This window comes from Lonchura striata, chromosome 1 (genome assembly GCF_046129695.1).
Source record: "Lonchura striata isolate bLonStr1 chromosome 1, bLonStr1.mat, whole genome shotgun sequence".
Classification (NCBI taxonomy): Eukaryota; Metazoa; Chordata; class Aves; order Passeriformes; family Estrildidae; genus Lonchura; species Lonchura striata.
In genome coordinates this window covers 24,433,098-24,455,641 of record NC_134603.1, presented here as the reverse complement: position 1 = coordinate 24,455,641, position 22,544 = coordinate 24,433,098, and the positions used below count along the sequence as shown (strand labels likewise).

The following is a 22,544-nucleotide window of genomic DNA, read 5'->3' as shown; positions in this document are numbered from 1 at the left end:
ATTTAACATCTCCTTTGTTGTCTGTGAGGAACAGACACACCACCTGTCCTCCCACCCCTAAGAAAGGAGAATATTTGTACTTTCTAAGTCTCCATCCTTTCCTCTCACTTCTTGCAGTATCTGCAGGTTTTCCTGAATATTTCTTATGGGAAAATACTTTTCCCTCAGTGGTGCCTCCATCGTATTGAGGGCACACAATTTGTTGTTTTATCCAAGTGCTTATCTCTCCTGTGTTTGATGTCTATAAAGGCTATTTGCCAATGATTTCCAAGGTGTTTTAATAACATGTGTTGCTTCCTTTATATATGACAGAGTGAAATTACCTGTATGAGATCCAGAGATGGGGCAAATAAGGAATGCACTGCTCTGGCTAAGATAGTCTCTTCTTCTGGATAAATATTTTCTTCCACCACCAGGGTGAGACTAGATGTCCAATTGGGTGGGTCATTTGATGCTGCTGGATGGAGCAAAGGCTATTCTGCATAGTCCAAGGGCTTTTCATGGAAGGTGACAAGTCCACAGCCCTCACTATCTTGCCCATGCAGAACTGTTTGGATGCCTTTCCAATCCTCAACTCAGAGAAAACTGGTCCCCAGAACTCACACTAAAGGTGACATTCAGGGCATTTTGTAAACATGCAGGTGCCTAGCTCTGACAGACACATTTCCCAGACCCCAAAGGCACAAGGCCTCCCTCACAATTTGAAGTTCTTCCATTGCTGTTTCTGAATTATTACCTGTGGCTAACCACCTGCTTAGTTATAAGGACTAGCTTGAACTCCTCATTAACAACCATATCAGATATCCACACATTCCTCCAGAGCTCTGGTTCAGCTTCACAAGGTCCTGGTGGGCATAAAGAAGCACCCACAGCAAAGGGTGTCAGACCCAAGCTGAGAGCAGAGAAGGTGTCCCATAGTTCCAAAAGGTTTTGAGGAAAGGCACTAAATGTATCCTGTTTCTTTTGCCTGAGGGAAGTAAAAGCAGCGAGTCACATAGGGAACAAGAGAAGAGAACATGAGGAAAGATGATGAGGAGAGAAAAGGTTTCCTCATTGTCACCACCAAGGCTTTGTGCCTACAGCAGGGATTATGAGATAATGTCAAATATTCTGATGTCAAATAAATCATGTACTCATGCATCACCCTATTTTTCTTATAATTACTTGATTACCAGATCACCCTGTGTATTAAAAGCGTGTGCCTCAAGGTTGTAGAATTCTATCTTCAGCAGAAACAAGCAGAAATCCTCACCATGCTCAGCTCATAGTGCTTTTTTTGGTCAAAAAAACATCAGAACCACAGGCAGCTCAGATGACAATGCTGCCTTCTGAAACTAGGTGGCCACCCCCTCAGAAACAGAACAAATGCAAAAAATAAAATATTAAGAAGTGGTTGGGATTCAATAAATGGAGAGACAGACACTTTGATTTGGGCACTGGCCTGTCCTTTTCCCATTCTTATGCGATGCACTCAGTCACATCCAGTTTTCATGAGAGCTGATCAACACCTTGCACAGACACCTGTGCACAGAACATGTCTTTACTGACTGACCTCCATCTCCAGCAGTACTTCACTCTGGGCCTCATCAGATTTCCACCACAGAAAAATTTAGACACTCCTTCCAGTACTTTGATTTTGATTAAAACAATAGCTTTAATTCTACTAATAATTTTAAAAAGCTAGGATAATTTTAACAGAGATGAAAAAAAAATATGATTTTTCATCTTCTAATTACTGCATCAAAGCTTGAAAAATTATAGATTTTCTACGGACCATGTTTCAGATGAGGGCTCAATGCCAGTTTGCCACTGAGGACTTTGAAGATAAAGCAAAGATGAAAGAGTAAATGCTGTCCTGCGTGTTCAACGCAGAAACCAACCATCCTGTTTCAAGGCATGTTTCAGACACAGACACATAAATGTTTTGGAGAGGAAAACTCAACTACAGTTTGAGAGAATTCAGTGCTAACTGGATCACTTGCTCTCTTAATGGAACTTTATCAGAAAAACAAAAACATCCTTAATATTCCTAGCACTAACCAGGCATGGATCCAAAAATATTTTACCTCTGAGTAACTGGGGAAATGAGCTTTTTCCACCATGCATTCTAGTGCAGTGACTCACCAAGGAACTCAGCCTCCAGTGTAAGGCATCTTTGCACAGTGATCCATCAAGAGCAATGTTAAGCCAAGCATATGGCATCACAATCATAGGTAGCAAGCAGACTGAAGATTTATTTCATTATGGGTATGAAATGCATATTTCATTATGTCCAATGTGCAGATGAGCTAGGCATACAACTTCAGAGAGCTCAATTACAATAGGAAAGCATGGTGAATGCTGGTTTTCCCTAAAGTTCTACCAGTATTGTATCAAATATTCAAAACAAAGCTCTGTTCATGTCAGTTTGTGGTGGTTTGTCCCAGATGACCGGGGGATCCTTACTCTAAGGCACATACATGCATAATCCTGTCTGGGAAAAATTTACAGGAAAATATTCACAGGACAAAGGTTGGCCCTACCCCATCTCGTGCTGTGAGTGTTCCGTCCCAACCACCATCTCAGGAGAATAAAGCATATTTATTATCACTACTGTATTAAAGAGGAGATGCAGATTGTTTAACAAATCCTATGGTAACACATACCTTTTAAGCTCAAAAGGTACAGCTGGATGATGGAAAAGAGCCAAGAGGACAAGCAGACCTGCTTTCCTTGTTCCCCTTTGCTTCTCCCCAGGTCAATGGTTGTTCCCCCCGCCCCAGCACAGCCACACAGCCACCCCCTGCCCCCTCTACGGGCAGAATCAATTCACTGAACCAGCAGAACCAGCAGTATACAACGCAGGGAAAAAAAAAAAAAAAAAAAAAAAAAAAGGAAGGAGAGGAAGGAGAGAAAAAAAAAAAGTATAGTCATCCATTTGCAGCTTTGGAAGTTGTATTGTCCTGGCAAAGGGTCTGTGAAGCATGACAGCCGGCACAAGGAAGGGGGCTGGGCTGCAGGTGAGGAATGCGGGGATGCGGTGAGGATGCATTGATGCATTGTCGCTTCTGTATCGCTGAGCCGCTGCCCCGCTCGGGTCCATGAGCAGGGGAGGCGACGCTTTCTCCGGTGAGCTCTGGGCAGACACAGATATGCCAAGTCCTCACCTGCAGGGCGGTACGACCCAGATGCCAGTCTGCTTTGTAATGACTCGGGAGCCTGACAAAACGCCTGAATCATTGCCAATTATTCATGTGTCATTTTTGATGTGTTGGAAAGCAGCTCATGCAGACAAGCTGTTCTGACAGTAAGACATACCCTGTTGTTCCTCAGCTAGGGGAGAAGGTATTTGCTTTTCAGAGGATATTACACTAAGTCCTTGACAATTCCTGCTTACCAGCCACCATCCTGAGACCTATCCAAACCACACAGAAGTCAGTGTTAAGGCCTGCCACCTGCAGTCATGTTGGGACCTCTGTTTTTTGTCAAAATAAATGACAACATAATGCAGGTCTTTACATGCAACACATCCCATATAAAAGGAAGTCATTGGTGTACCTTTTTACTTGGTGGTGTATATTTTTGCAATGAATTAAAATGCCAAACTGAATTTAAGGACTAGGCTGAAGATATGCACAGAAGACATGCAGGAAGTACCATGTTGCTCACTGTTTTTGGGGGAAACAAGACAATGGAAAATGTCCCTTATTTCACATTTTCTCAAGTATTTTTAAATGAATATGCAAGATCTTTCATACCACAGTTAATTACAGAGATGGAAATGTGTCTCACTGTACCAGAGCAAGGGAGGCAAGGTAAGAAACCAGAATTACAATACAATAGTGCCAGTTTGTGAACACAGCTGTAACTATGGCAATCTTCATTCACAGTATTTAACTGAGACTGTAGAAAAATAGTGCAGTTAGCAAGCTTGAATAAATTGCTACCTCACCATCTTACAAACATTTCAAAGACATGGACTTTAACCAAAAAAAAGACTTTAGAAGAAATTTGTATTTTAAGAAATCATTTGATATTACCTCTTCATTGCCTGTTCATGTTGACTACAGGGACTTGGTTTTTCAGAGTAGCCAAGTATTAAGATATATTTCAAGAGGACAGAAAAAAAAAACCTCAACAAGATTAAGTATTAACATAAATTCTAATACAATGTCCTGTTACTGTGCAATTACTGTCAAAAGCTGCTACAGTCAGCAACAGACTTTTCTGCGTTGTATAAAGTCAAAAGGGGACACTGGACCAAATTCTTCTCTTACATATGTGTGTTTTCCCCTCCCACCTTCACTGGCATCAGCAGCCTCAGCTTGCTGCATTGTCACAGCTCCCAGTATTTCCCATACGTAAGCTCAAATAAAGGAGTAGTATGGTATTAACAGAAAACAAAACAAAACAGAAGAAATGGATCAATATAGCACATCCAGCTCCCCTGATGTTCTGGGCTGTCAGGGAGTGCTTCACTCACCACCTGCTCCCTGGTATGTAGTACAAACCTGTTCATCTCTGCTTCATAGAGCATTTTCCTCTACTCTTCTGGTACAGAAAGTAACTGACAGAAGATAAAGCAAAAGGATGAAAATAATAATTTTCAAACAAACATTTCTTAATAGAGTTGTTTGGTTTGAGTCAGCCAGTGAACAATTCTTTGCTTGCTATTTATTGATGTCCAAGAGAAGCCAGAGAATTCTCTGGGTACTGTATATATTTCAACATTCAGTATACCAATGCATCATGTCGAACAACTGCACCATACCTATGTTTGATAAACACTTAAGCTAATCCATGGCCACACAAGTTTGGTTAGTGGTGCTTGGATGCAACAAAGAAGGCATTTCTAGTTCACAGGGATGGGCACATTTCTGGCAGGAATCATTACTGAATCCCAACAGGGTCAGGGACATCTGTCTTCCCAATATCACAATACATCTGGCGATTTGGCCTTGCTAGCAAAACTGAACATGTTTGGCCACAGCAGCAAAACAAAAGGTACAGGTGGCAAGGCATTGGCAGAATTATAATTGCTGCAGGCAAGGAATCATGAACACATGATGGTCTGCACTGTGAGTGCTGTAAAGATGGCCTTAAGAAATAACCACGGAAAGTGGTACAGTGTGGGAAGAAACTCAGTTATGCCATAGTCCCTTTCCCCTTAAGCTTAAGAATGACCTGCAAAGGTCTTTCCTAAGCAAAACAACATTTTAAAACTTTTCTTTACTGACACGATTGGAACGTTTGGCTGTGAGCCTTGCTGCAGTATGTGTTACAGACTGAACACTGTGCAGCAAGTCCCATGCCTTTGAGCACAAGCTGGGCGAAGGGAGTGCATTTCTTGTGCACATGGGAGTCCTGATTTTCACTGTCTGGAAACAGTCCAGAGTTGTCAGCGATGCAGACTTGCTAATCAAAACTCCACATGGCTGAAGGACATACACACACTGACCTTTACTACAGCCCTGGGAATGCTGCAGCAGCCTGAAATGACTTTCTAGAGTTGCTCCCACTGTTTGAGTTCTTTGCAAGTACTGGCAGGGATACTGTGCCTCTGAACAAAGCACCTTTTAAATATGTACTTTTCAGAGAGAAGGGAGGAATTATCTCTGATTCAACAGGGCTTTCAGATACCCTTTACAGATTACTACAGTGGTTTCATTCAGTTATGCAGACTTCAAATTAAAAGTTAATGAAAACTAACACAGTTTTTATTTCTCCTGAGGTGCATTTGCTCTCTTATTCAGATGGCTAAGAAAAGTAAGTCAGAAGAAAATGCCTCCTTGTCTGACAAAGGGTGCAGGGATTTTGAGAACTGCCTGCCAGCAAATTCTTGCATCAACACCGTTGCTGTAATTTTGAATCAGCTGTGCTCGTTTTCCAAGTGTGCTTTATAGCCACCTCCCACATGGCAATGCATGAGCAAGTAAAGTATCATTAGCTCTGATGGGCACCCTTTGTCTTCCCAGGAAATGACTAAATGCTATCCTCAAAAAGCTGACCATTGGAGAGAAATTACAGACTCATGTTTGGCACAGAGTGTGGTATTCACAGCTGTACTGCCTGCCTGCCAGGAGCTGTCTGCCTACAGAACATGCTGTCTTCCAGCTGCTCAAACCAAGATAGTCCAAGAGGTTAAGAGCAGTGTTAGAGAAGTGAACAGCCTTTCTGTTTGCAACTTCTCTTGCTTGGTTTTACAGCTCTTTTCTGGAGAAAGTGAGCTTGTTTCCAGTCTTTACATGATGGCAGATTCAGGAAGTGTTTCCTGGATTAACCTAAGGCACTGCTTTTTGACTCAAGGCAAGGTGTCCATTATTAACATGCAAGAAAAAAACCCCATCCCGTGACTCATATATTTTACCCACTGATATATGCAAATACAAACCAGAATGACTTGAATACAGGAAAATAATTGGGATTTTTTTTGCCAGCATCTTTAAACACTTAAACTTCATAGATCCTGTCCTCCGTTATTCCAGCTCTTCTTTTAACTGTTCCTAGCAATCACCTTGAGTCATGATGCTGGGTACAATGCAATAGATTCACATCTAATTCTTGTATTTAAAAAGTTCTTGTTTTTCTGAACACAGCAAAAAGCAGGCAAACAGCAAGAGCTCACCTGTGTTTACATTCAAGCCCTTTCCAGGAAGTCCTTTACCCCAGTGTTCTCCTTCCTTTCAGTGTCATGTCCCTGAACACAGTTTACTGTGCTCTTTGCATTTCCAGCCTTTTTTTTAATAGGGTTTTTTTTCCCCTCTCCTACATGCCCATGTATGACTCCACAATTTCTGGGTTAACCACTTTCTGTCTGAATCATTTACCAGTACAATGCATTGCAAGCCTATATAGGGACATGCTATTACTTAATTTTGCGATATTGGTGCAATATTTGGGGAGGTGGGTTGGACTGGTTTTGGTTTCAGTAATCAGGGTCATTTAACTGCTTCTTTATGCCAAACCAATTTAATGTATTTTTTTCTCATCACATAGCTTTTTCTCACTATTTTCAACAAGAGCTGATGTGATCACAAGTTGATTACATTTTGCTGCATGAAAAGGGAAGTAAATTACAATTGCACACATGAATTTTGCAAATGGCCAGAGAGAGAGAGAGAGAACAAAAGTCACTCCCAGGGTGTGGGTTTGTATTCCCTCCTGCTCCTCTGGCCTGCTGGCAATGCCCTTCCCTGCTGCCAGAGACTGCTGCCTGCCCTGCTCCGTGTGCTGAGCAGTTGGTGGAGTTGATGGTTCATGCCCTGAATTGCTCTGTGAAATTATCCAAGTTGAAAAGTGTTTTTGGAGGAGTTCAGAGCACTTTCATGTTAAAGTATGTCTGGATACACTTTTTTATGGGTGGTGACTTGGAGGGCCTCATAGGAGACCTGAAATAGGAAGCAAGAAAGGTCTTTCTATAAATGAGGGTACAATTGGATGGCTTCAACCAACCAGACAGTAGACAGAGTGAACAGAAACACAGCCTTCTGCCCTAGAGACTTCCCGGGTTATCTGTTCTTGTACCTTTAACCTGCATGGCATCGGTATGACTGAGCCAGCTTACACAAGGGCACAGTGACACATCGCAACCCAGGTGTTCACTGGGTAGATCAAAGCCCTCTCTGCACTTTGAACATGGATCTTCCATTGGGATTAAATTAAGGGAGATTAATTGCTGTGAGCACTGAAAATGAATGAGTGTGAAGATTGTGCCTATGATGACAGTATTTGTGAATGTATTTGTTTTCTAGTATTGAAAAAAAAATATTTTATTCATTATCTCATGGGAATGCATGATTGTATCAGCAACACATTTAAAATAAACAAAAATATTGTGTGCTACAACAGTTTACTAAGGAAACTGAAATAGTGAGTTAGGTGAATCAGTCCTTGATAACCCAAACTGTAATTTAAAACGCAAATGCCTTTCTGAGCTCATCTATTCTAAGCTGGATAGAGCCCAGCATGTTTCAGTTTTTAAATAACTCATTCCCATGACCTTTGCAATTCACTACCTTACACAACCGTACAAAAAAGAGCCTCATACATATGACTCAGGCTGCCTTAGGGTTCTTGAAATTTAAGAAGGCAGCCTACATAACATGATCACAAGCAAAAGGAAAATAAAAGCTTATATAACATCCAGACAAATTGAACAAACCTCTGCAGTTACACAAGGCTGCAGGCTGCAGAAATGCATCCAAAGTTCAAAGAAGTTTCAAAGAAACAGCCTGATGTAGCCGGTGTTTAGCTCCAGTGTTTAAAGTCAACACTAATTGAATAAATAATCCTTCTTCTTAAAATACTACTCTAAAACCCTTAGCTTGCAATCTGGACTTGCTCCAGGGCATTTGAAACACATTGAGTAAAATGACCATGGGGAAGGAATAAGGTGCCTGAACTGCTAACTTACAAGCCCCAAAGGTTTGCAGGAAACGTGTCCTGAGCTCCTGAGAAGCAGCAGGGTAGCAGACATCTTGTGCTTGCTGAATGTCCTCCCAATGCTCCTAGATCTTCATGGAGGCTCCTCAGAGGCACAGCCCATCTGTGTGGGAACATGTGATCTTGCACCATCTCCCTGGCCTCTGCCACAGGGACATCATTGAGCTGTGCAATTGAATATGCAGGTTATTCAGACTTGAAAGCCAAATCCAGCCCTGGGCTGGAATCCAGATTCAAGGAAAGCACCCCAGTGCCAATGAAGGGCAAAATTAGAATGGGGATCTCTAAATGACCTTATAAAAATTCCCCAGCAGGAGAAAGGCACCCCTAAAGCAGGCCTGCTGGAAATTATCACTGTCAGGCCTTCTCTTTTGACTAAAAGCCTGGCAGGACCAGAACTTTGCTCTGCTGAGATGGCCAGGATCTCTCAGAGGGAGTTGGCTGCCTCCAGTTCCTGAATACCATAAACAAAGCTCCAGATTCACTTGCAAGGCCCAGTGTTGCTCTTTCTGCTTGTTCCTATCTTACCATATAACAGCCTAATGGCTAAAGCTTTTAAATATAAAAGGCTGGTATAATTGTCACCTTGATTCCACACTGCCCCTTTTTCCAGGTGAGTCCTGTTACAGTCTGGCTGCAGGTCAGCTGAGGCGGAGAAGACTGGTCACTCACACAGGAATCCAACACTCCATGGCTCAGAGGCAGCAAATGAGACTCTGTAACCTTCTGCTTGAGACACCTGCCTGGAAGAACAGAATACTGGATCTAGTCAGGGAAGGGAAGAGGTTAGAACAAATATGTTTGGTTTGTTGTAAAAAATATAAATGAAACATATAATATAAAGCAAATGGTAAATATTTTTGTAGATGGGGTCACTTGGGATAATAAATCTGTTTCTCAACCAAGGAAACCAGTAACCTAACTCATCATTTTTCTATAAAAAAGAAAAAAAAAAAAAAAAAAAAAGAGCTTATTTTTTCATCAAATACAAACCCCAAAGGATACAAGGTCTTATTTTCCCAGCATTTAGGTAAGGCTAAACTGAGAAAGGCAAAGAGGAATGAGAAGGAGATTACTTTGATATTCATTCTAAACTTCCTTGTTACAAGTGGAAATGTGACCTCATCTAACCCTGGGCCCCAAGACACCTAAAAGATTAGTTCAGAGCCTACTCTTGGTTCTAAATTGAAATTTCTAATTATAACTTCCATTATATATTTACTTTTCACTTCAAAGTACCACCTCTTGCTAAGACAGTAACACTGGTACTTCTAGTAGTTGGCATTGGTTGCTCTTGCTAATTGCTGGAGAAAAATATTAGTCTTTAACATTCACATTTGCATAGAGAGATCTCAGCTCAAGCCAGCTGTTTCTACAGACCAACCATTGGCTTCCATTCCTTGACTCCAGTGACCTCAAGACAAAAGGCTGTATTCAATTACCAGCATCTGAGCAATCTTTTATTTCAGGGCATTATATCTGATAAAATGAACCCAGGATATCATTGTTCCAGCAGCATTAGGGAAACAATATTTTATCTGTTCAAAAGTGTAAGCTATTCTCTGCATGGAAAAAAGCAAGCAGATTCCACTCCCAATTTTAATCTCCACTATTTCCCCTGAAGTCTATTGAATCTTTTGCATGGCAGCCATTATAACTGCAAATGTAGTTATTTTTGAAAATGACTGTAACAAAGAAATATGAAAAGTGCACATGATGAACTACAGATGGAAACAGGATCAGACACTTCAGAAACAAAGTTATTGCTGGATCCAACTTCCTGATATCCTCAAACTACTTCCTCATAGTCAGACACTGATAATGTCCTAAATATCATTCTTGAAGCTGGCAAAAAAATTATTTTTCTACAGAATTTCCTTCACTTCATCAAGCTGTCAGAATGCTGTATTCCCCAAACTGGACATCAGACCTTGAAAAAACAGCCCAGGTGAAGAGTGCAAACTAGTGCACAACTACTACAAAATGAAAAAAAAATGCATTTAATTCTCAGCTAATGAGATAGGAATCAACATATTGGATGGTACAAAAAAAGTCCTGAGAGGCAAGAGACAACAGATATAAGCTTAACATGGAAAATTCTGATAAACTAAAAATTAGAAATCTTCAAAATGTAAGTGGTGTACTGGAACTGGGACCCAGGCTGACTGGAGAATCTCAGTCCTCAAACATGTCTAAAACAGGATTGACCAAGTCCCTGAACAACTTGATCCAGCTTTGAAGATGCCCCTGCTTTCAGCAGGTCCTGTCTGACCTCAATTACTCTCTGAGTTTAGGAAGTTGGATCTGAGCTGCTGAATGAATTAGACCCATTGCTTCATTTCAGAAAGGAATTAAGAGTGAAGATACAAAGGGCCTCTAGGAGAGACAAAATTAATTAAACTATTGATGAATCCCACAGTGACAGCAAAATACCCATTGAAAGCAATTGTCTGTGATTTGTCATTGGACTTGCCTTTAGAAAGGGCAGGGGAGAGATGAACCATGTGACTCAGTGCTGCTGGTTTACTCTGAAGTTATTACTCTTAAACGTTCTTTAAAATCACCTTTTGCAGGGCTCATTGTAAAACTTCAGAAACATTCACTGTACGCAGGAACCCAGCTGCACTGAGGCAGGACAGATGCATCACCCACAGCAAACACTCCCTGAGAGGGCAGCAGACTTGAATGTACAACCAAACCCTCTGAAGCAGGCTGAAGAGCGCGGGCCACCGCTGTTTGCAGGTACTCCATCTGCTCTGAGCTCTACTAACACATTTATTTTTGCCACATAATGCTCCTGATTTCTGCTAAAAATAAATTGCTGCTCTGTGGAACAGCATACTTAGATTGCTGTCGTTGCTTCTGTCATTGCTTCTCAGGAAAGGAAAGAACACAGTTTAATCCTGTCCAGTCCTTCCCGTTAATTCCATACCTGGCTTTTTTTGTCTCCCTTATTTTCTCCCTTGTTAGGCTTTTCTTTCTGCTCTCAAAACTTTTATGATTCTTCTGCCCTTTTTCCCTGCTCCACGTTGGTATGGCAGCCTGCCAAGTGGAAGTGTTTGATCTGTGCACTCAGTTTTAAGACAGGTTTTATGAGCAACTGTTTTTTTCAACAAGCATAGGAGCAACACAGCATTTCTGTAACATTGTGTGCAAGGATATCAGAAGAATGTTAAGGAGTTAAGGGATATAAAAACAAGTGAAATATTATCCTGTGCTCCCAAACTAGCTTACAGTAAAAGTGAGTCAATAAAAATGAATCAATAAACTATTTATGCATTGGGCACAAGAAACAATTTAAAACTAGGTTACTGCAAACACTTGATTTCAAATGAAAATGGATTTTGGTGATCTGTAACAGTTTCTCTGGAAATGTGTGTTAGGGTAAGTACTGCAGCACTTTAGCTGCAGTGATAATGCATAGCTGCCTGTTGGTTCTGCAGTGCAGAATTAGCCACTGCAGGCAACAGGCACATTAAGACAAGAACTGATGTCTCTTGTTACACTCTGTTGATAATCCTTTCATCCAGGAAAACAGGGAGACTTTGCATACCTTGAAGTAGTTACAAGTAGTTGCTTTTCCATCAATCTCTGGTGTAAAATGTTAAATGTGGAACAATGTGGTTTTATTCATTAGAACATTTTTTTATTCTTTGGTATCAGCAAAAATGGATTGTTGCTCAAAGTTGCACAAAAAGGTCTTGGCAGCAGCAAGAAGAAGAGAAGAAAAATCTAACTTTCCAATTAAATTGCAACATCTAACATCTGGCAGCACACCAGAAACTCACATAAGCTCAATGAGCAAAATGTCAGCCAAATTTTAGCATTTTGTCTCTTATTGGTGGGATTTATATGTGGCTAGTAAGACCACAATCTTTTCTCATTCAGTATTTTAAAATTCAAATTTTGTCTAATGTTCAGATGTATCAATAGAATACTGTGAGACAGGGAGCTACAAATTCCAAGACCAGCTCTAAAAGCAGCTCCTCTCCTGGCCTCAAATCAGGAAGAAAAGGATAATTAAATCAATAAACTAACCTTTCAATCTCACAGCAAATTACGGAGAATTGAACTAATGGGCACAAGATGTTCTGAAGACCAAAAGTGCTAAATGCTGTGGAACTTTTTTTCTAGGTAGGCAATTTAGACAACAACATTCTCTGTGAAAGTCACACATGAAGCCAGTCTGCAAACTCCTCACTTAGAGGAGTATTAGGTGATCGGTGGTGACTTCATCCCAATCAATTTCTGTGTACCTCCTCCTAGAACAATGACTCAAATTCACCCAGGCAGAGGTCTGTCTTCCCACAGCCTTCTTCCTTCTGGCAAGGTAAGAAGATGGCTTGATAGGGCACCTTTACACAGTCTATAAGAAAATTTCTAAACTTGGGGGCCTTACAGTCACTCTTGCTGAAAGAGAAAATTATATAAATGGTTGTTATTTCAGCACATGCTGGCAATCTATTTTTAACCATATGCTACCATTAAAAATGAATGCAAATAATTTGTTTTCCATGCTGTTTAATGAAGTTTTCAATGTACAATGGTGTCTGTCTGATGCCTTTTTTTTTTTTACTTCTAAAATAAGCATCAAAGAGAAGATGATGGCATACCATTCTGGATAAAGAAATAAATGTCTCAAAAGTCACTAAGAACACCAATAAATGAAAATTTTAATATTCTGTGTTTTCAACTACTACCATGAAAAACTTGCATTTCTAAGGATGGCATAAATTTATTGTTCTAGCTGGTTTTCACACAGAGGGTCACAGGGCAGTATTTTCCACACTCTTACATTTCAAGTAGAGCTCTTGAGTCTTCTGGGCACTAAGTGCAGATTTTTCTTTGTTTCTTCTCCTGGTTTTGGTACACAGCTATACACATCCTACCAACTGAGTAAAGACCTAAGTATAGTCAAAAATCTCTGTTTTGTTACAGTTGCTGAGGGAATGGTAATGGCAAACCCCAAGGCTTGTGAGCATCTGCTGCAAACAATACACAGCAAAGTGGGCATCCCAGACACCCTGAAAAATAGTAAGGCATGAGAGCACAGGCATCTATAAACAGAGAGATGATCAAAGACATCAAAACACTGTCGAACTTATATACTTTCCATATTCAGAAATGTACATGAAAAGTCTGATCAGAGTACCTCAGAAGCACATGTGAAATTGAAGGACACGTGTGGCCCTTCTGAGGAAGGGCTGGTCCTTCTTGGTAGCCACTGCCCTCGAACCATTCCTTGCTGGTAGTGAGGGCAGCAATGTGGCGATGTCAGGGCAGAGGGCCCTGGTCTTCTCCTCTGCCTCGACGGATTCTGGAGAACACAAAACATCACGGGGTAAACTAATTAAGAAAGCAAACAAAAAAACAAACCACAGAACAAAAAAAACCCACAACCTCCTCAGGTTTCAGTACAAGCTTCAGTGGTATCTTGCGGAGTTAACGAGCTTTGTGACTGCAAGTCAACTCGAACAAGGCGGAAAAAAACTCAAAAAGCACCGCTCTTTAAAAGGAATTCAGAATAAATGCCAATACGCGCTACAAAATTTAGACATTTTCCCATACTGGGTCTCCATAGCGGTCAGAAGTTGTGTGACTGCCCCTGACACAGGGGCTCGGGGGCTGTCTCAGGGCGGGCAGCCCCGCAGGCTGTCCCGCCCTCAGGGGCGCCTCGGGGCGGGCGCGGGCGCGGCGGGCGCGGGCACGGCGCGCGCCGCCGCCTGCGCGCCCTCCCGCCCCCGCGCCGTGCGCGCGCACCGCCCTCCCCTCCTCCCCCGCCCCCCGCGCGCTCCCTCAGCCTCCGCGTCACGTGCCCGCCTTGCCCTCCTCAGCAGCCAATGGGCGGCGCGCCGCGCGCCGCAGGGCCCTTTATAAAGGCGCGGCGGCCGCAGGCGTGAGGCGGTGGCTGCCGGGGGTTTGGGAGTGGCGGGTGCGTTCGGGGCGGCGCGGTCCTGTCCTTCCACCCGCTTCCCTTCCTGCGCCGCACGGTCCTTCCACCCGTCTCCCTGAGCCGCCCGGGAAAGGCCCAGGTCTGTGCCCGGGGCGGAGGGAGGAGGTGGTCGTGCCAGAGGCGGGCGGGCGGCTGGGGAGGGGCGGCCATGTCGGGGCCGCGCAGCGCCTGAGCGGGCAGCGGCGGCGCGCAGCCACAGCGGGCCCTGCCTGCCGCCCCGCCCGCGGGGAGAGCGGCGCCGGCGGGGCTCGGTGCCCGGCGGGCGGCGGACTCGGACGGTCTCTGCGTAGCGGGCTCGGTCCTGTCGCTGGGCGAGAGGCAGCGGCGGCGCCGTGCGCCCGCAGAAGGGCTGTGTGTGCTTGTCTCCTCCTGTCTGCCGTCCCGCCTCCGTGCCGGAGCTCTACGTCTTCTCTAACAAACTCTCTGCCTTGCTTCTCCCCCCGCCCCCCGGGCTTCTGCTTTGTGGATGTTGGCGGCTTCATGTTGTGACAGGAGAATGTGTGTATGTCCTGGGCCCAGGCGGATCGGTATGTATCTCCCTTCGCGGAGCGACGGGCTCGGGGGTCGGATGGGACCCGGGGAAGGGGCTGCGAGGCTGGGCTGTGTCTGAGGGCTGAGGCCGGAGGGAAGGATTAACGGTGCTGCTTGTGTTGAATGCTTCTTGTTCCTCCTCCCCACTTCCCCGTTCTTCCCAGGTGGCTCATTCGGGTCTGTCAGGTGTAGGAAAGGCACCTGAGTGGTTTTACCTGAAGCCATGGGTGCCTTTGGTACAGTGTTTTGCAGGAACCTGTCTGTGCAGCGTCAGTTAGCCCTAACAGTATGGCTATAACGAGCCTTTATTAAAGAAACGTGGAACACTTTTCTATTTTTTTCATGTAGTACTACAAAACCCCATAAATTGACCATTTGACTCGTTATTGGTCATATTGTATTTACAGCTTGAAAAATAGTGCTTGTACCCTGCTCTGGGCTTGGAGAGGTGTTTACACTAGATTGATTCTAATATCTTTATAAACCTTGATTGAACTGTAAAATTTCTACTTCTTTTTCGTGTCTGCCATCTTTTGACCAACCATAATGATCTTGGGATCTTAATTACTTAAAGGGCAGCTGGAGTGTCTGGTTATATTTGGGGCAGCTGTGTTGTGGGGGTAAGTGGGAGAGACTTTAGTTTCAGTTCAGGTTTGGATAGTTGGAATTAGACGTTTCCATTTTTTGGAATTATTGAAGCTGGTATGTGAAACAGACTGATCTCTTAAGCTGGCATAGATCTCATATCATTATATGAGCCGTGGAAAATGTGAGGCCAGCTTCTTACTACTTCCTCTTGGATTTCATTTGATAAACTAATGATTCAAAATCATAACAATATCCTCTGGTGGCACTGCAGAACTGTTACAGCAGCAATACATTTGTATTTTTGCTTCATCATGGACCAACAAAACTGTCAGAACAGTGAGGCACTGCTGTGGGTAAGCACTGAACACAAATGCTGAGCAGTCAGGACATCTTGATCCAAGTGGAGTCTAATGGGAGACCAGTGCTGAAGCTGAGGTGCTGCTGTAGGCCAGGCACATCCATAGAACCTTAAGCAAAATTGTTGCTTTTAAATGTCATGTGAAGAAATATACATAACTGCTACCAAAATAGCTCCTATATAATTAGAAGGCAGTGAATAGAATTTAAAATCTATATTTGGAGTTGCAGTCTACTGCTGTCATGCTGTGTGCTTGTGAAGCCTGGACTGGAGAAGCAAATGGCTAACATAAATTCAGTATGCATCTGGAAGCTTCAGCCAGTTCACTGCTCCTGGGCATCTGGACTACAGCCTGAGCTCTTCCTGATACCTGCACAACAGAAAACTTCAATCTTCAGCTGTCATTGGGAGACTCAGGAGAGTTTTTGTGAATGTACAACAGTCACTCATTAGTACTGGGGGGTCAGCGGAGTGACAGGAGCATGAATTCTACTCTGCTTTCAGCACTTGCGCGTCATGTAACAGAAGTAAGCTTTACTCTGGTTTACTTAAAAAGAGCAGACAAGCTTGGAGGGAGAATATGATTTGTTTCCCTTTCTTGAAACAAGGATAATGAGGTGGAGCTTCGTATGTTTCCAGACACTTCTCAGCTGGCCCAGGTGATCACAGTCGTGGCTGAAGCTATGGAAAGCCAATAGAAATTGCAAAAAAAGGTTTGTTGCATATTTTATTGGGATTGAGTCTCATCTGAGATACTGGTATGCCTGCTTGGCTAAAAAAATCAATTTACTGACTGAAGCACCTTGCATAACACAGCAGTATCCACTTCTTCAATAAAACAATTTGACATCTAACAGTGTAGATAGATTAGTACTTACAACTGCAGTAAGCCTTCTAATGGCCTCTTCTGAGAAAAAGCTTTTGCTATGAAACTTGATCATAAAAGAGAAAATGGAATTTGTCTTAAATGTGTGTACTTCACACAAGGCACAGTTGAACTCCATCTATACTCTAGGGTTGTCTCTCAAGTATTACATTGTGAAAGACTTCCTGATAATGAGGCATAGTGAATAAGGCTTTTGAGAGGCACTCTCACTAATGTTGTGGTTTGGTATGTAAATGGAGACAAGAGAGAGTATGCTAGTGTACTCTTTTTTTTCAGGGAAGTGAAGAATAAGGAAAGCTTTTAGATGTGTCAAGTAGCAGTAGAATATTTTTTCAGATACTAATGGTTTATCTTAACACTGAACTAGCTTTGGAGTATTGTGCAAGGCTCTGTTCTAGTCATGGAAGCAAACAATTCATATATAGGCCTTCAATTGAGTAGCTTTTCAAGGTGTTTTTAATCTTAAAATGTGCTGGGATGGAATAGTTGTTGGAAAGCTGTTTCCTTTCTACCTCTTGTACTTACATCTTAAGCTAGAAAATTGCTGCATAGGTTGCTGTGGCTGTTTTGTATATGTAACACAAGTTTGAAGTTTTACATGTGGAAGGGGCAGAAAGAAACAAAACCTGCTACTGACTTCTGATTGCATAAAGAATATGAGTTCTCTATCACCTACTTCTTGCTTCTGCTGTTTAAACAATCTTTATTGTATGTCATCTCAGAGTTTTGAGTCTCCCTGTTAGATACATTCTCTTCTTCAGCCTTACATAAAGTGTTTTCTTCCTTTTGTGCCACATCTGTCTCTGTCAGCTGTGAAATCACCAGGAAAGCAAATATCTGTAGAAGTTCTGTGGCAGTTCTGTAGAGTGCTCCATGCTACCTATTGTGCTAAATTGTTTGAAGGTTCATTGACTGTCTGGGTGATGCTTTCACTTCCTGCCTGTAATCTGAGTTGGGTATAAGAGCTAAAATACCTGTGCTGAAATACAGTATAGCTTTTTTGTGTGGTGTCTATAAATGATCACCTTGCAAATGGCTCTCTTTGTCGAGTCCTTTGAAGCTATGAACTCCATATAACAAGCAACTAGGTTAGGAGCTGTAAACATCTTAGCACACAATTCTGGGGGAAAAAAATCTTTTAGCTGTCCTGCTAAGCATAGTTGTTCTCTTGTCTTTCAGCAATTCCAGTCCGAAGCTCCAGGCTGCCATTGTTGTCTGATGCCATGCCAGCACCAGCTCATCTGTTCCCATTGATTCGTAACTGTGAGATTAGCAGAATAGGCAGTACTGCGTGTTACTGCCACCATAAACATCTGTGTTGTTTGTCATCTCATTTTGCTCACAGTCACTTCAGATATGCACCGCAGAAGAAATTTGCGGCACTTTACAGGCCGAAGGAGCACTTTAATCACTTTATTCATGCAAGGGATTATGCTTCTACGCCACAGAGGTTTTACCTCACCCCTGCACAGGTCAACAGCATCCTGAAGGCAAACGAATACAGTTTCAAAGTCCCAGAATTTGATGGTAAAAATGTAAGTTCTGTTCTTGGGTTTGACAGCAACCAGTTGCCTGCTAATGCTCCAATAGAGGACCGGAGGAGTGCTGCCACTTGTTTACAGACAAGAGGGATGCTTCTGGGTGTGTTTGATGGCCATGCAGGCTGTGCTTGTGCTCAAGCTGTCAGTGAAAGACTGTTTTACTACATTGCTGTCTCTTTGTTACCTCATGAAACTTTACTTGAAATAGAAAATGCTGTGGAGAATGGCAGAGCTCTGTTGCCCATTTTACAGTGGCACAAGCATCCCAATGATTATTTTAGCAAAGAGGCCTCCAAGCTTTACTTCAACAGTCTAAGAACTTACTGGCAGGAGCTGATTGATCTCAACAGTGGAGAGACTACTGATGTCAGAGAAGCTTTAATTAATGCCTTTAAGAGGCTTGACAATGATATTTCTTTAGAAGCTCAAGTAGGAGATCCCAATTCTTTTCTCAACTACCTAGTACTGCGAGTAGCATTTTCTGGCTCAACTGCTTGTGTAGCCCATGTGGATGGTGTTGACTTGCACATTGCAAACACAGGTGACAGCAGAGCAATGCTTGGCGTTCAGGAAGAAGATGGATCTTGGTCTGCAGTTAATTTGTCCTATGACCACAATGCACAAAATGAAAATGAAGTGGAACGTGTGAAAATGGAGCATCCGAAGTCTGAAGAGAAAAGTCTTGTCAAACAAGATCGTCTCTTGGGTCTCTTGATGCCTTTCAGAGCTTTTGGTGATGTGAAGTTTAAATGGAGTATTGAACTGCAGAAGAGAGTGGTGGAATCAGGCCCAGATCAGCTGAATGACAATGAATATACAAAGTTTATTCCTCCAAACTATCACACTCCCCCGTACCTCACAGCTGAACCAGAAGTCATACATCACAAGTTACGGCCACAGGATAAATTCCTGGTTTTGGCTACAGATGGGCTGTGGGAAACAATGCACAGGCAAGATGTGGCTAGAATTGTGGGGGAGTACCTCACTGGTGTTCACCACCAACAGCCAATAGCTGTTGGTGGCTATAAGGTAACTTTGGGACAGATGCATGGTCTCTTAACAGAAAGGAGGGCAAGAATCTCTTCAGTATTTGAAGATCAGAATGCAGCAACTCACCTGATACGCCATGCAGTGGGTAACAATGAGTTTGGAACTGTGGATCATGAGCGGCTGTCCAAGATGCTTAGTCTTCCAGAAGAGCTGGCTCGAATGTATAGAGATGACATTACAATTATTGTGGTGCAGTTCAATTCCCATGTTATAGGCGCATATCAAAATGAGGAATTGTAAATTTAATGCAGTGAACTAGTTACTAAAGTTGTAACAAGGGCCAGTATGAGCAGCAAATTTAAAAAATCCACCCAAAAATAAAATTTAAAAAAGCCTTTGGCAAACAATTTTTGTTTGTTAGATTCAGCATATCTATTGTTTCTGCCTTTCCCCAGAGATCTGAAAACATGGGAAGTGCTATTGACCCAATACAAAACTTGAAGAGGATGTCCCAGCTTGGGAAAAGAGTTTTTATAACAACTTTGCACTATTGATTTCATGAATGCTGCTAAAACAATGTCTTGAATTTGGCAAATTTGGATGAGGGGAGAAGTAGGATAAAGAATTAACTATTAAAGATCTGGCTGTTCAAGAAACAGCTTGCTTATAAAATATCTGCAAATATATACAGCTAAGGAAAAGAAAAGTAAAACATATTGTTGAATTTTTTACAGGGCTAATTCTTACAATGGTTATGTGTGAATATATTGTCTATTGTTTCTTCTAAGCAGAAGGTCACTTGAACCAAGTAAGTCTTCAGTGTAACAAAGTTGTCTCACTTTCATATGGACAATGTCATTAATGTAAAAATATTTGTCTAAGTGTTGACTTTCAAGGCAGGTCTAAGCCATAATCAATACCTGAGATTGTTACAATTTAATCATATCTTATGCATAGTAATTTCTAAATTTCTTGTGCATTAATACTTGGCTGTGGTTTTCTGCACAACTTGTAGGGCAATAACCCATTACAACATGCAGTAAGATACCAGATAACTTCATGGAGAACTTCAGTTTTCAGTGTAAAGAAGCTTTTAGACTTTTTGAAAAGTCAGTATTGTTGGTTAAGGCTGTTTGCTTTCCCAAAGGTTATGTCCTTCATGGACTCCATTTCTCTCTGTCACTGCTTATCTACTAAATATTTTTTCACCTGAAAAGATCAGGAAATCATTGCTAACCTCTTTGTAGCTTTGTAACTTGCACTCATTTTCACTTTGGATATTTCAAAAGGTCATAATATATGTCCCTCATTTGAACTCATGTGTAAGTTGAGTGAAAAATTACAAATTACAAAAAAATTGAAGTATGGCTTGTAAATAGCATTTTAATTGGAAAGCTCACTGGCATGCATGTTCAGTGGCTATTTCTAGCAACTTCTTTTAGTTGTGTGTTTCTGGGCAGCTGGTGTATGCATGTTTTTGCAGTCCAGAATACTATTGCAGAGCAGTCTCTGAAATGGGTCTCTCTGGCTTGAAATGGTTGAATTTGAACTTAAAGGATTGGCTATACTTGTTCCAAAATTGTTGGGCTTGTAATGGGGAAAGTAGAGACTGACAGCTAACTGGTCATCATTGCATCTATTTGAGGTATGTTGCATTGTGTACACATTTGTTTTAACCTGCCCTTAGGTTAAAAACTGAAATGCCTGCTGAAATATTAGTCCTTGATGACTGAGAGAACACATTTAACTTTATTCCTGGGTTCTAGAGAATAATGCTAGATCAGCTTATTCCACTTTGCCAAGGTGTTTCAGTTAAAACACCTCCCTAGCCCTCATCATAGCTAGTTAAATCAACACTTAATTAACTGAAATATGTTAGGTTTCTAAAGTGGCATTTTTTACTAAATATGTCTTGCCAATTAATGCTACTGTACATAGGGTGCACTTAATTTGAACAATGAACCTGTGCTATAGTAAACATTGGCTCCTCAAACTCACAAATGTTGTGTGTACTCAGTGGCCTGTAGCTTTAGTATGTCTCTACCTAACCTTAACTATCAGCATCAATATTGCTGTGAGGTTAATGATGCCTAAGTTCACATTCAAGATGTACACAACCTTTTTTTATTTGAAGGGAAAAGAGGAGCTCTAAATGCTTAGACAATACTGGCTGTTGACATTGCTTCTGTATGTTGTGTTTTGGTGACTGTGTCATTAACTAGGTCAATAGACTGTTCTATCATTTGAATGCAGTATGTATCTCAGCTGTTGCAGTATTTAACTTTCTTACTTTTTTTTTTACTGTTAAAGCTCTATTAATGTGCATTGATGTATTTAGCCTACAATTGTTGATGTGGATTTGGTACAAGTCATAGCTAGAAGAAATGCACATTGGTCCCATGGATACAACTTTTATTGAGGAGAAGCTGCTTTTTTGTAGTAAAGATACTTAAGTATGGGGTCAGACAATATTTATGCATTGCTTGGAGACTTGCTCAGTATGTATGCAGTGAACAGAAGCAGCATAACTGCCTGCTGAACAGGTGATCTGAACAAACATCTTTTAACAGATTCCAATAAAATGATCAATTATGCAGAAATCCATGTGTATTGAGTTGCTGCAGAATGTGATATCTGTACTGCTAAGACTTTGTTCTTTTGAGTGATCACTGTTATGAATACATCAGATGGCCAATGAAAGCTAAGTATAAATAGAAACACAGAATTGAACTTCAGAGCACTTCAGTGCCACTGTGAGGCTCAATGCCACCTTGCATCAGGCATGCTGCTGCTGCCTCCTCCAGGCAACAAAGCTCAGATCCTTCCATCAGTATCACTGTGTGTCTCAGTTCCCAGCACCTCATGAGTACCTTCAGTGGCAGTGCTGCTGAGGAAGCAGCAGCATTTTGGATCTTAAGGCTGGGTGCTGTACTCTGTATCAAGCAATAATGCATTTAATAAACAGTCTAAAATAGGTGGAGATTAAACTGGGGTAGGAATGAGCTGATGGTGAGCTAAACAGAAACAGCTCTTGTGCCACAGACTGAGGACACATTTGCCTTGTCTACCAAAATTGTTGCCTTGTGGAAAGTACAGATATTGTGTGTGTAAGGGTGATGCTGGGTTTATTTTTTCAAATACAGATTTAACAGCTGCAGATATGTGGCTCAGCCATAGAGGATGGCTGAATCTTGACAGTCAACACAAGATTTACCTTAATCTTTAAAAGTGTTCTAGATGAATATGTCAGTTCAACAGTAATACTATATAAGAGGA

The 22,544-nt window shown here is 41.9% G+C and overlaps 1 protein-coding gene across 3 annotated transcripts; it reads left to right on the top strand.

Moving 5' to 3' along the window:
• Positions 1–14,310: 14,310 nt before the first annotated feature.
• PDP1 (pyruvate dehydrogenase phosphatase catalytic subunit 1) lies at positions 14,311–21,868 on the top strand. 3 transcript variants are annotated; one of them, XM_021543207.2, is made up of 3 exons: positions 14,311–14,453; positions 14,867–14,901; positions 17,917–21,868. In XM_021543207.2, the coding sequence occupies exons 2-3, from the start codon at positions 14,871–14,873 to the stop codon at positions 19,566–19,568; spliced, it is 1,683 nt and encodes a 560-aa protein (XP_021398882.1). In that variant the 5' UTR covers positions 14,311–14,453; positions 14,867–14,870; the 3' UTR covers positions 19,569–21,868. The 3 variants fall into 3 exon arrangements, with proteins under 3 accessions (XP_021398882.1, XP_021398884.1, XP_021398881.1); XM_021543209.2 differs by lacking the exon at positions 14,867–14,901; XM_021543206.3 differs by lacking the exon at positions 14,311–14,453 and having other exon boundaries at positions 14,609–14,901.
• Positions 21,869–22,544: the final 676 nt, after the last annotated feature.

Bases quoted from the DNA above. Each gene is read 5' to 3' on its own strand.
- PDP1 (XM_021543206.3), top strand. From the start codon at position 14,841: ATGTTGGCGGCTTCATGTTGTGACAGGAGAATGTGTGTATGTCCTGGG. The intron at 14,902-17,916 runs GTATGTATCTCC...CTTGTCTTTCAG, and splicing joins TCCTGGGCCCAGGCGGATCG to CAATTCCAGTCCGAAGCTCC.